The 15,090-nt window shown below is 38.1% G+C and overlaps 1 protein-coding gene across 1 annotated transcript in view; it reads left to right on the top strand.

The window, feature by feature from the left end:
* The first annotated feature begins 7,176 nt into the window (after positions 1-7,176).
* Positions 7,177-15,090, top strand: part of LOC150094158 (INO80 complex subunit B) — a 94,680-nt gene continuing 86,766 nt past the window's right edge. Inside the window, exons 1-2 of the mRNA XM_090411968.1 lie at positions 7,177-7,313; positions 13,300-13,353. Coding sequence (XP_090268094.1) covers positions 13,314-13,353 — 40 coding nt within the window. The 5' untranslated portion in view covers positions 7,177-7,313; positions 13,300-13,313. The remainder of the gene's footprint in view (positions 7,314-13,299; positions 13,354-15,090) is intronic.

Below are 15,090 nucleotides of genomic sequence, written 5' to 3'. Positions count from 1 at the left end.
ATTAGCAATTTATTAACTTTTTATAATAGTGACATCTGAGTTGGACAAGGGGAATGGCTACACAGTGATACTTCTGGATTTTGCTAAGACTTTTGACAGGATACCCCATGGAATACTTTTGCACAAATTAGAACAAATGGGAATGGATACTAAACTGGTGTTATGGATAAGGATTGGTTTATGGAGAGACACCAAAAAGTAGTGTATGGAGGAGCAGAGTCCAGGATGAAGCAGGTGATCAGTGGTGTGCCTCAGGGCTCTGTGCTTGGGCCGTTATTGTTTAATTTGTACATAAATGATATAGGAAATGATATGAATGGAGATGTTTGCTAACGATGCAAAGTTGGGAAGCACAGTAAGAAATTAAGCCGATGTTGAGAGTTTGCAGGGTGATTTAAATAAGCTGGCAAAATGGGCAAAGGATATTGGATGTCAGTTCAATTTGAAAAAGTGTAAAGTTATGAATTTGGGGTTAAAAGATTTCCAGCTGTGTACCACATTTATGGAACGGTGCTTCAAGAGAATGATGAGGCTAGGGACTTGGGGGTATTAGTGGATAGGGAATTGAAGTTCAGAGGAGACATTGCTAAGGTGTTCAAGATTGAACATAGGATTACTTGGTTATTGAAGAACACACTAACATCCAGAGATAAAGAGGTTATTATTCCACTTTATAAGTCGTTGATACTTCCACATTTGGATTACTGTGCTCAAGTCTGGTCACCTGGATTCCTTGGAGATGATGAACTAGTGGAGAGGGCTCAGAGGACAGTGACTAAGTTGGTAAGTGTGTAAAAAATGCTCCCTACGTTGATAGATTGAGAGCTTGTGGATTCTAATTTGTCCAGTCTGCCAGTCTATCCAAATCATCCGGCAAATTTTGACATCTTCTGTATTAACTATTGCTCTACTCAACTTTGCATCATCAGCAAACAACCGAACAGTTCTCCCTCAGATTCTTTCCTATATAATTAATGCACAAATTAAACTAGCGGTCCAAGAACAGAACCCTACGGCACACCACTAATCACAGGCCTTCTATTGCACTCTACTCCTGAGTAAACTACTCTCTGATATCTCTCCATCATCACCAAGAAACCCTGGCGTCCAGATCTGCGCACAGTAGTTAAGATGGGGTCTTAAGAACGCTCGATAAAGAGGAACAATAACCTGCTTGTCTCTACTGGTCAAAGTATTCTTCAGTGACCAAGTGATCTGATGAGGTGCTTTAGCCACTTTTGCTATCTTCCTAAACTTTAGCGCCATATCGACTAATATTCCCAAGTCTCTGACTTCATCAATTTCCTGGAGTATAATTCCACCAATGAGGTATACTGGTGGTAATATTTTCACCCCAAAATGTATAACCTTACACTTTGCCACATTATTATTATTATTATTATTATTATTATTATTATTATTATTATTATTATTATTATTATTATTACGTGACACCTTTAAGGAGTCCAAAGACTCGTCGAGGGAGGGCACCTACTCTACAATCTTCTCTCCGTCACTCAATCCACTAACGAACTGCAACTAAACAAACGCCATCTCTCCTTCACCAAAGCCACTAGTATTTTCACAGACAATCACAAATTTCCAAGCCCACAGCAGGATTCGAACCAGTGTAGCCTTTTGGCTGGAGAGCGGATACGCTAACCACTCGGCCAACCAGGCCGGCACTTATAAAGGTTCTACGTCCTAAACTCGGGAAATTCTAACTCAACCGAAAGACACCTGAATGCCAAATAGGACCCTATATGAAAAAAAAATCCAGGCTGATTTCAGTGGGCACTTGAATTAAACTAATATCCATTCTCGTTTGTCCAGTCTGCCAATCTATCCAAATCATCCGGAAAATTTTGACATCTTCTGTATTAACTATTGCTCTACTCAACTTTGCATCATCAGCAAACAACCGAACAGTTCTCCCTCAGATCCTTTCCTATATAAATAATGAACAAATTTAACAGTAGGGTCCAAGAACAGAACCCTGCAGCATACCACTAATCACAGGCCTTCTATTGCACTCTACTCCTGAATAAACTACTCTCTGATATCTCTCCATCAACCACTCTCCTATTCTCACCAACCCTATATCCATCCCCATGTGCTGCAGTTTATTGATTAGAATTCCATGTGGTATCCTGTCAAATGCCTTTGCAAAGTATATCACTGTATACCCATTTCCTTTATCCAAATCAGCTGTCATGTAGTATTATAAAATGTGAGCAAGTTACTGAGACATGACTTACCCTTCACAAAACGATGCTTTTCCCATACAATATCCCATTTCCACCTCTCTATTCCTGTATTTTGCTCTTTACCCAACTTCTCCAATAATTTGACAACTCCTGAAATTACAATTTTTGTGGGTGTTTCTTTCACATTTCATATAATACTGCTTTTCACCGAATTGCATAAATATTTATCATACAGTTTTGTATAGTACGTCCACCCTTTGGAGAGCTGACGTTGGCAGACTTCCAAGAAGAGTCAATTCATGTTGAAGGGGAGAAAGAAATAAGGCGATGTACGAATTGGTCACCAACACGCGAAATCACGCGCTTTATACGTAAAATTTTCCAACTGTTATACAAGCAAAATAGTTACCACTTTAAAACCTATAATGATAATAAAAGAGAAGTTAATTTTCCGACGTGTAATAATAAACAACTCATCCCATAATACGGATTGATGACCTATTATCGGAATGGATTATCCATGCGCAGAAGTGTCGAAGGGTCTCGTATCTGTGGGCGTATATAGTCGTAATTTGTTAGCTGTTAACTTCTATGGCGAGATGGACGTCTCTTGGATTTTTACCCCTTCATCGCTAGATTATGATTATTAATAGAGAAATTTTTGAGCGCCTGGCTCGCCCAAATTTGGGCTGTGTAGAATCGTTGGAACCGATGATCAGAGCTGCCTTCGGGCGTTTGTGTCTCCATCTGTCATTTTCATCATAATTTGATGAATCACGAATGGTCGGTTGGGATGGAGTGATATCTGACCGAAGGACTTAGCAGCAGTCTAGTTGAGATACGAAGGTATGTCTGGCATGTTTCCGTCTTGGTGGAGGAGAGCATTCTTAACAAACCACGGTGCATCGAAGATCATTCAGAGGCATTTATTTTGTAGTACCTGTAGTCTTTTGATGTTGCTGGGGAGGTGTGGCTTCACGCCGGGGATCCGTACGTTAGTATAGGTCTGATGATCGCTTTGTATATTGTTAGTTTGTTTTCTTTACTGACTTTGCTTCTTCGATTGAGTAGAGGGTAGAGTTGAGCTATTGCTGAGTTGGCTTTGTTGCAGGTATGTGAGATGTGTGATTGAAGCTGAGTCGGTTATCTAGTTTGATTCCCAGGTATTTTACTTCTTTTTGCCATGGGATATCAGTGTTGAACATCGTAACTTCTCCGTGGTGGGTTGCTTTCCTTCTTGTAAAGAGTATTGCCGTGCTCTTATCGGTGTTGACATCTATTCTCCATTTCTGAAACCATTTTTCAAGATTTTCTGCTGCGTTTTGTTATCGTTGTGTGGCTAAGTATGGCCTGAGTGATCTGGTCAGTATCGCCATGTCATCTGCATGGAAAGCCATGGTAATTGATGCTGTACTTGGGACATCAAAGATGAAAATGTTGATGAGGAGCAGCGATAGGAGGGAGCCTTGCGGAACTGAGGGCCACGTAGCTTAACTTGAAATTTTCGGTCTTTTAGAGGATTCTATGATGTTGGCGAGGTTTAGTGGGTATTTTTCAGCTATTAGTTTGTGGATGAGGCCTTTGTGCCATACTTTGTCAAAGGCTTTTGCCACATCCAGGAAGATTGCAACTGTGTGTTGTTTCCAGCTGTATCCGGTAGTTATGAATTCTCTAAGTCTGTGGACCTGTTGAGTTGTGCAGTGGCCTTTGCGAAATCTGAATTGTTCTTTCGGGATTAGGTAGATCTTGTCCGTTTCGTTTTGTAGGCGGTTCAGAATTATATTTTCCGCGATTTTTCCCAGATTTGATAGGAGGCTGATAGGTCTGTAATTCTGGGAGAATTGAGGTGCTTTCCCTGGTTTGTGGATGAGGATTACATCTGCCTGCTTCCAGCGAGTTGGGAAGTAGTTGAGTCTTAGCATCGTGTTGATGATAGCCACTAGATGCATAACTGTTTTATGGAGGATTGCTTTTATGGTTTGGTTTAAAATCTCATCAGGACCTGGGGCCTTTCTGTTGTTGAGGTTCTTGATGATTTGGTGTACTTCCTTTGGTAACATAGCCTGTGTTTTCTTGGCTGCAGGTTTGATGGAGTGCACAGCGGACATGGCTGTGTATTTTTTCAATGAAAGGCAAGTCCGCATGCGCATAGTTTGGACTGAATTGCAGTTCCAGGGCTTCTGCTTTCTCGTCGTCTCGGTAGGCTATGCCCCTTTCTCCGTGGATTGGTTGTATGTTGGGGCGGTTGCTGCGAAGGGCTTTAGCCATTTTCCATAATGAGTTGTCTTCGTTGTTTAAGGAGCTTAGCTTCCTCTCCCACAGTTGGTTGTTGTGATCTTTTATCGCATATCGGACTAGGTTTGTTGCGCTGTTTAGCTCTTGTCTATCCTCGGGGGATAGTGTTGTATGGTAACGGCGTCTGATCCTGTTTTTGCTGCGGATGAGTTTTGGAATCTCTTCTGGCAGTCGGTTCGCTTGAACTGGAGCGGTAACGGTGGAGGCTGCTGCTAGGCCAGCCTGGTATTCCTAAGTAGTGATCGATTTGTCTATTTCTTTATGTGAGGAGATTGTTGGGACGGGGCCTGTGAGGTTGTGGAGAGTAGCGTTGGGCTTTTTGAAATTTGTGCAGGACGGCCTGGGGATGATTTCTGTTTCCCCGCCTAGGCTTAGTAGTATCGGGTTGTGGTCGGAGCTAATATCATTAACTACCTGTAACTGGAATTGGTGCGAGGTGTTCCTGAAAATGGCTATATCCAGCACATCAGGTCTGCCCAGCGGTCCGTAGTGTGTTGGTTCGGTAGAACCTGCTATGATAATGTTTCTTGTCATAGCGAACTTGTGTAGGCTCTTCCCGTTGTTTTTGGAGTTCCTACTGTTCCATGTGGGATGTTTTGCATTTAGGTCTCCCGCCACAATTGTTGCTTCGTTTGTGTCGAGCAGCTGGGAGAGATCCGAGGCTAGTATTGTTTTGCCTGGAGGATTGTAGACTGAATATAGCTTTAGGTTACCTGCATTGTTGGTGTGTATCTCAATTCCAGTTTCTTCCAGGTTTGTAGTCGTTGTCTTCTTAATCTCGTTTTATCTTATGTTTTTTTTTTTTTTTTGACAAAGATAGCCATGCCACCTCCTCCGGCATTGAGTCTGTCATTCCTAATTAGTGCATGGCTCCTTAGTTTGGGGTTGTCGCGGCGCCGAAGGTGCGTCTCGTTTATCAAGGTAAATTCTTGTAATTCCAAGAGTTTGTTGGTTAGACCATTGGCATTCCAAAATGCAATCTGTATGAAGTTGTTCGAACCAGGCGTATTACTCATTGCTTATCATTGTGAATATGACTTGAGTGTTTTTTAGGAACTTGTTTGTATCATCACTCTGATTGGGGTTGGTTTTGCTGAAAGCCGTTAGGATAGCAGCTGTGTTTTCATTGTTGGACTTAGGTTCTGCTTTGGCCTCTGAGGTGACTGCTGCAGCATATGAGCTGTGTGATGTTGTTCGCTGATGGATTCCTTCTTCAAGGGGTGTTGCACGTTTCTGAGCTGGTGGAGCGCCTGCTTTTCTATTTCTTGCCAGGTTATCTGGGCGGAGAGTGCAGCCTCTATAGTTCGCTGGGTGTGGGCCGCCGAAGTTTACTCATGTGGCTGAAGTTGTGCATGGTTTGGAGCATGTGTGAGTAGGGTCACTGTCCCTGCACTTCACGCATTTGTACTCCGCTCTGCACAGTTTCTGTGCGTTCCCATATCTCTGGCAGCGATGGCATTGTCCTGCTGTTGCTTTCTTTCTGAGTGGTTCTGTTTTAATCATAAGGGTTCAAATTGTTTTGAGATCGTAAATCTCTCTTTGCTCCTTACTAATTTCCACGAGAACCAACAGCATAGGACGTTTGTCTTCCGCTGGTTCTTGTGGAAATACATTCCTGATGGTTCTATTTCTTCGGGCGATGGCTATTTCTTCGGACGTGATTGCTTCTACAAGTCCTCTGATTACAACTTTTAGGTTTTTTTCGCTTTTCAGTTCGAAAGTGTGGTATGGGATCTTTAGCTCGTCCATTAACGTTGTTAGCCGACGGTAGTCTGATGTCCCTTCTGGCTGGATACGGACTCCTTCGTCGGAATTTTTGGCTGTTTTGAACTTAATCTTGGAGTTTCTCATGGCCTCCGAGATTGTCGACCATTGTTCTTTTTCTCTTAGGATTACCGGCGGGACTCGTTCTTTGGTTTTTGCCACTGTGTCCATTGGATGATGTTCTGGTTCTTTGGTTGGTGTCTCTTTTCGTTGCTTTTGTTTTCTGCTCACTGTTTGGTAGTCGTCTGGTTCTTCCGGGATCTGGGCAACTGTGGCTGGGGTGTTCTCTCTTGTGTCATCTTGAGAAGTGCTGGGTATAGGTTCTTCAGATTCAACTTCCGCGATCTGATGGATCTCTACTTTTCCCGACCATTTGGTATGTAGCAGGTTTCCTACCTATCTGAAAATTGCAAGCAGTTGCTTAAAATCTAGATCATCATACGGACTGTTCATCATTAGGCATAGGCTGTACTTTGCTGTACAATCTTCGGAATCACTTCACTATCAATATTTGCTATCACTATACTCTGTGTTCACACCTGTCTCAATCCTTACCTTAACTTACCTTCCTCCTTATTGATCTAATCTCATAATTATCGTAATTTTTCTCTTTGTTCCTTTATTTATGGAAACCCGTGTACAATGTGAACCGTTCTGCAGAGACACTTGCACATTTATGCTACATTATATTTATCAGTACTACTGTATGTAGTATATGTTTGAATCTGTATATTACTTTATGTCGTAGATTTATATTTCTATTTTAATTACTGAATCGATCAAATTTTGTGATTAACAGTACGGTATGCTGTATTTTACTAAAGTTTTCCAATATATTTTTTCACTTTAGAGGACAGAGCGAGGGCGCTCATCTTCAAAACATTATGTCCGTTGTCAAGGCGATTGATGATTGTTCTATGATGAACAAAAAGAGATATAATAATATACGTATATTTTAATAAATGTGTTAATTTATTTATTCAAGTAGTTATGGTTTCGTTGCCTGTTGTTTGAAGACGTGTTTGTTATTTTTGCTGTGCAAGTATTGTATCCTTTTGCGTTATATGAGATGCACCATAAATTTCATCATAAGATATATAAAATTTAGACGAATACGTTATGTGAGTACTAACAGTCATTGAGATTTTTGTTTTGCTTTATGTTGTATAATACTTGCCTGGCCATCAAGTGTTATTCGGTTCCTTAACGCTATTTCTGTATTTAGTTACCTGATTTCAAAATCTGAAAAATATCACTTTACCGACTTCTTAAAAAAATGCTAATAAATTATTTCTCTTTGTTACAGTCATTTAAAGATGACAGCAATATAGAAATTATACTGGACAAGAAATTATATTCTTGTTAATTTAATCCATTACCCAAAGGTAAGCAAATACACACCACTTATTGGACTGCCACTATCATACAATACACAGTATGCTTCCTTTTGGAGTGTTTATTGCTATGCATTATGGAAAGAATCACTATCCAGAATGGTTTGCACCTTTATTGCCCCATTATTGGGGAAAACCAGACCCAGGAAGATGCTGAGATTAAATCCCTGCAGAAGTGATTACTTAGTAACCAAATGGAAAAACCTTCCACAATTATCTCTTGAGTATGTTAATAATATAATGATACACCATTTTATTACTTGTATATGGATAATATATGAATTTTGTATTGATTTAACCTTATTATCATCCTGAGTCTGGCTTCTGCTGTTCAGATGTCATTAAATGACATCTCAATTGGTCTAGGCAATGATCCTTCTATAATGCATAGCAATATACAGGTCTGAAAGGAACTGTATGCATTATGGGATACTAAGGCAATTATGTGAAGTTGACAGCCTCTCTATATATAAGTAGTTTAGTCATGAAGATACTTCATGAGAACTTTGTTTGCTTATACTTCAGTAAAGGATTAAAATGAGAATATAACTTCTTGTCAAGTATAATTTACTTAGTAATCAAGTGGAAATTTTTGAGCAATATAGAAAATAGCAGTACTAATGTATAAATTAGCCCAACTCTGAATGAAATGGAGTTATCATGACATGCTGTAGAAGTTTGCTGTTACACTAAAATCAACTGCCACATGTCAATATAGTCTCATCCAGCATCTGAAAAACATACACACTTAGAAAAATTCAATAGAAAGCTTGAAATTAGATTATGGCCTTAAATTAGATTTTGTGTTTTTATTTACTTTTTATAATGGGATACTGATAGGCACACTATTTATCCTTACAGTTACTATAAAAATGCAAACAGAGAGCACGAACACTAAATAAACCCATCATTAGTTAATTGCAGTTAGAAAACACTATAGGTATTTTCTATATTTTTGAACATATTCCAATGAATGAAACTACCAGTAACAAGTTGTCATAAGGTTTTGCTTGAAGTTGATAAAAGTGGACTTTGTCCTTTAAATATGTTATTTTTCAAATTAATAATATTCAAATATAGTGATGACAGCACAGTGGTAACACTGACCAGGCATGCAGTCAGGAATACATATCCATACTTGAAGTAGAAAAAGCCATCAAAGGCTTGAAATGTGGAAAGGCAGCAGGAGTAGATGATATTCGACCAGAAATGCTGAAGTATGGTGGTATAAGAGTCTTACAGTGGCTGCACTGCATAGTTCAGAAAGCCTGGCCAGAGGGACGAATTCCCGATGATTGGAGTAGAGCTCTCATAGTACCCATATATAAAAAGGGAAATAAAACTGCATGTGAGAATTACAGAGGTATTTCCCTACTGAGTATTCCTGGCAAGATCTATGCAAGCATACTTGAGAAACGGTTGAGAAGAATTGTGGAAGAAAAGCTTGGTGAAGAACAAGCTGGATTCAGGCCAAATAGAGGCTGTCAGGATCAGATCTTCACTTTACGAAAAATAGTCGAGAAAGCATGGAATATAACAAAGATATGTATTTAAATTTTGTCAATCTGGAAAAGGCATATGACAAGGTGCCAAGAGAGAAGCTATTCAATACGCTGCAGTTATATGGTGTCAATGGGACATTATATCAAGCAATACTTAGTCTTTATTTGAGTTGTAAGTCAGCAGTTAGAATTGAAGGAAGTACAGGAAGATGGTTTAATGTTAAATCTGGTGTGAGACAAGGATGTACATTATCCCCTCTGTTATTCATTATCTATATGGATTACATTATGAAGGAAATCAGCTCTTTGCTTTATGCGGATGATGTTATACTTCTAAATAAATCTGCTACAAGTCTGCAAGATTCTCTGACTAAATTGAATAGCTGTTGTAATAGATATGGTATGAGGGTCAGCAATAAAAAGACAAAGACAATGAAAATAGGCAGAATCACTGAAAATGTCAACTGTGTTGTGAATGGATAACCTGTGGAACAAGTAAAACATTTCAGCTATTTAGGCACGTTTACTGAAGATGGTAAATTAAATATGGAATAAGAGAGAAATTAGTCGGAACACTAAATTAGCTGTATACAAGACAGTGTTCAAACCAGTTTTAACTTATGGATCTGAGAGCTGGGTCAGAAGTAAAACACTTGACCAAAGACTAGAGACCACAGATATGAGAGTCCTGAGAAAGATTATAGGCGTGAACAGATGTCATCAATGGCAGTATCATATTAAAAATGAGGATATTAGGAAAGAACTTGACATTGTCAGCATCTAGGAATGCATTAGCAGAGCTAATCTCAGGTGGTATGGTCACTTAAACAGAATGGGCGAGGAAAGATTAGCAAAACAAGTGTTCTCTGCCAGGTTGGCAGAAAAACGACCCAGAGGAAGACCAAGATATAGGTGAATTGATACGGTACAAAGTGCTTTAGACGATAGAAATATAAGATCTGATAATGTTGGAGTCTTGACAAGTAACAGACTGATTTGGAGGAAAATTGTAGATAGGAAATTAATAATGATGTAATTTTTTTCATGTAGTACTATCATATCCTGTACACCCTTGAGGGTACATGGCAGGAATTTGATGATGATGAAATATTATTATTATTTTTAATCATTGTTTATAGTTCAGATGTTAAAACATTTGTATGGTTATACAGATGCTTTAACTTATTGGGATATTCTGGCAACTGCCAGAGACAATACCTCCAAGAAACCACATTTACAAATATGTTGTAGACGTGTGTGTGTGGGGGTGGAGACATAAAAGAATTTTATGCACCCCCCATCCAAGAGTTTTTAGATTATGAAACTAGATAAAATTTTGAGATGTGCTTAGTACACTAGTGCAATTTCTTATAAAAAATAGCCTAACAAACAGACATTTGTCATAGTGCACGAGATAATCAGGAAGAATGACAATGAACAATTTCTGAATGCTTGTAATGGCAGAAACGTTTTCTCCAAATTAGGAAGAGCAGTATCAGGAAACTCTGATGTGATGTTGTTGCAGGAGGACTTGAATAGGTTGGTGCTTTGGGCTGAAGAATGGAGGTGTCACTTCAGTGTTGCTAAGTGTAAAGTTATACACTTTGGCTGGAGAAAATTGAATGAAGTTAACATATTGAGAGGTGCGATTGCAAAGTTGTAAGGGTTACCCAGAAAATTTCTGCTATAATGCAGAACCCTGACAAGGAGGTGATAGTTCTACTGCATAAGCTAATCAGACCTCATTTGGATTTCTGCACAAAGATCTGGTTACTTGGCTATATTGGCAATAAGGAAATATTGGAGAGTGCAGAAATGAATAAATGTCTCAGAACTTTGGAATGTTGAATATGAGGATAGATTAAGGGAATATGGTCTGCAAAGTTTGGCAGATAGAATGAGGAGCAATCATATGATTAAGACTTAAATTGATGAGAGGGAGTCTATCAGATAGGTATAGGGAATTATTGCATATGATAATGGGAAAATGAACAGCAATCCAAAAATCCTGAGTAAGGAAGTGAAAAGGAAATTTTTAGTATGTGCTGAATTAGTGGAATTGATTACCAGAGTGGGTGGTAAATGCTCAGTGTCTTCAAGGCAAAGTATGATAGTTATTATGAAAATTCAACCTTATGTGATGAATCCTCTGACTCCACGAAGGCTTGGAGGTATTACTAATACTGTTACTAAAAAGGGGGGGGGACACCAAAGGAATAGTGTCTCTGCTCCCTAGGTAGTAGGGCATGGATATTTACAAATGTCATTAAGTGGAAGAATATGAATTTCATCACTTGGTGAAAATACAGTGAGACAAGCTACCTCAAGTTTCCACTCCACTTACTGGAGACTTGAAGTAGCTTGAAAAAGTTCCAGTGGTACTAATGTATTATAGGTTTACAATCTTTCATGGGTGGGATCACATAAAAATATAATATACTTAAGCCATTTAGATAAAGCCATTAACATATTAAATTCTCTGATATTGTTTATTTACCTGAAATTGCCTTAAAAATTTCTTCTCTTCTCCCCTCCCCCATTAATGTTTATTATATTATATTAGTGCCTCCGTAGCACAATTGGAAGAACGATGGTACAATTGTGCCCTTCGATTGGAATAGTCCTAAGTTCGATTCTCGTCACGATGGGAGGAATCTTTATCTGGATTTCAATCGAAGGTGAGTTAGCCAATCTCATATGGAGGCAGCAGGGTTTTTTCTTCCGGAAACTCTGGTTTTTCATCCCAAATACAGACAAATCAGCCCTTCAGAACACACACAATTTACAGACAAAAAATACTAGTTGTGGTGGTGAAGGTGGGCGGTAGATGGCGTTGATGGAGATGATTCACAGTAGAGGTTCAGTGTAGTGGTTGAGACAGTTGTAGGTGTCCTCCCGCGAAGTCTTTGGACTCCTTGGAGGTATCAGGAATAATAATAATATCTTTCTGAATACGTGTTCTAACACATGTGATTATTTAATTCTGCATAATATTTAACTACATAATCCTACACAAAAGGAAGTAATTTCGCCTCTTTACAAGACCTCACTTGGACTATTTTGCACAGGTCTGGTCTTCTGGTTTCTGTGGTGATTCTGATAGAATGGACAGAGAGAGTGTATGTACAAAGAGAGTATTAAAAATGATATCAGGATTGTGGAATGCTGATTATGAAGACAGATTGAGAATTTGTAGACTGTAGACACAAACAGGTGTTTGTGTCTACAGTCTACAAATTGAGATCTACATTGAGATTTACAAACTTCTCAAAGGATCATACAAGATTTCAGTATATGGAATTTTTCATTTTATGGAGGTTGGGAAGGGCTAAATTTTTCTCTCATAGGATGGTGTGTGATTGGAATGGATTGCCATTGGATGTGGTGTGTGGACTGTATGAATTAATTCAAGAAGAGGTATGACAGCTGGTGCAGATAGTATGGTCTCCCTTGATGAGTCTGTCTCTGACTCCCTGGAGCTCTCTCTCTCTCTGGCACAGGAAAGCAGGTTTTTTCCTCCCGGAGACTCTGGTTTTTCGTCCCATAAACGTAAGAAAATCAGCCATCGAACCCACACTATTTTCAGACATTAAAAATATTGAGTTAGGATTAGGGACCACAAGATGGTGGCACTTGCAAGCTGCCTTCACTGCATACCAATTAATTAGTGTTAGACTTGGGAGAGCTATCACTGATTGGCTACTAGTGGTGATTAAACTGCCCACTCAATCTCCAAAAGTTAGATAGGGCTAAAACGGCCTTGCCTACTCCATACACAGGAATAAAAAGGTGTTAGGTTTTTTTTTTTTTTTTTTGATGTTTTCATTCAGGTTTTTCACATGTCACAAAAATAAAACTTAAATTTATATTAAATTTTATTATTATTATTTTACTATAATAATGAAGTTTAATGAAATTTAGGTCATTTACTAAGTATGAAAAGAGAATTATGAGGATAAAAATTCATATCCAGATATAACCTTCAGTTAATAAAATGGGAAGCCATGCAAAATTTGGTAACATCTCCAGTGGTGCAAATTTGTGTAGCAGAAAAAAAAGAAACAAATGTTAACTTTTATAATAATTAGAGTAGTTTATTGCTATGTGTGAATGTTTTCCTTTAATGCTTGAAACAAGATTCTGTTATTTAAATGCCGAAAAGAAAAGAAGCAACTTCTGAGGAAGTAATAGGTGAGTTAATATAAAACATTAAACATTTATCTGAATTAAATATTAAAAATTAAACAATGAAAAATATGTAGATTTTTTATTGTTATGAATAATTCACTAATAAATGTTGCCTATTTAGAAAAATATTTTTTTTATTTCAATCATAGCAATGATTGAACCAGTTCATATGACTTTATGGCCTAATAAAGAAAAAAAAAATTATTTATTTAAAGAATTGGCCTTAACTAAGACATCACCTTGGACATATGGAATAAAGACATCTTTTATACAGGATGATTTTATATTAATTGTCATAAACTTTAAAGGAATATTCTCTGCCTTTGAACCTCGAAACCTCACATTTCTAAGATACAACCCTTTGTAGTTTCTGCACAAGCAGCAGCATGCAAATCAAATAGATGCAACATGCAACTTGATGATCATGTGATTGTAAATAGCCAGCATCACATGCAAGATGCACCTGGAATTTCATTCACTCTAACAGGTTTTTCCTGAGCAAGAAGCATTTACTATTTTTTTCAGAGTTTCTATGTCGTAGGTTTTTTTTTTTTAATTTCAGCTGTGGATAAGTTCACATTTACTAAATTGGCTGATATGCACTTTTATTATGGATGTGCCATCTGATATGCATGCAAAACACACCGGCTTTATTAAGAGGTTTTTCCAGGTTGTAAAATTTCATGTTCTCAAATATTTATTCATCTTCCTCATCACTTTTGTGAGTATCACATAGTTTCTGAACAATGAAATGAAGGATGAAGATGAACTGTGAGAGTACTAGAAACTGAGAAAAATAATTTGCATCTAGTGGTGTGGAATCCATGCACAATAGCAAATGGAGGATTGCATTGGAAAGAACATCTTCCAAGCAGTTGCATGGTGAAGGTCCCTTCGTGAAAATCAGATTTGCCTATACCATTTCCAGTATGTTCAAGCACTTTTTACTAGATGATCATATTATCACATCCATAGGACTAATTTCTTTTTTGTGTACTTTTCACAGACACAGTGCTGTTTACTCAACATGGTATTTTTAATTATCACATGTAGGGCAATCAAAATCCACATACAGTTATTCATTTAAGACATCAGTAGTAATTTCCCATCAGCATATATTCATATGTCTATGTGTTTTGCCAGAAGGTTTAACAGGATCTTAACATGGTTTATGCATGATGGGGCTCCATCACACTTCAACTGTGAGCCCCCCAAAGATATATTAATGAAAGGCTTCCTTAGAAATGGATTGATTAAGGTGGACCAATTATGTGGTCTTCTTGCCCAATTTACTAAATCCTGTGTACTTTTATATATGTGGCTACCTGCATGACTGGCATTAGAGGTTATTTTGAACATATGCTGTGAGAAATTTCATCCTACAGCATTTCTTTTGCCAGTTACCAAGAGATTCACCCTTATTTCTTGACATCTTGTCCTTTTTCTGCATTGCTGGTTGTCTGGCTTCATGCCACTACTTATATATGGCTTTATCTTGGAAATATAAAGGATCCATGTCTGTCAGGACTTTTTTGTTAGTTTTAAGGTATAGATGTTGTCTTTAAGGTTTGTAATGGAGTGTGGGGGTTGTATATCTAATGATGTTTTTGCTGTACTTCTTCATTATTCCTTGTTTTTCAACTTCATTTTCTTATTAAATATTTTTTGCTCCTCTACATCTGAGGGAATTTTATAAGAATAAAAAGATTAAAAGGCAATCCATTGCTTCTTGTTAAGAAA

This window comes from Typopeltis vanoorti, chromosome 22 (genome assembly GCF_054136105.1).
Source record: "Typopeltis vanoorti isolate ZY-2024b chromosome 22, IOZ_Tvanoo_1.0, whole genome shotgun sequence".
NCBI lineage: Eukaryota > Metazoa > Arthropoda > Arachnida > Uropygi > Thelyphonidae > Typopeltis > Typopeltis vanoorti.
Note: the sequence above shows the minus strand (reverse complement) of the source record. Positions and strands in the feature narration are given on the sequence as shown.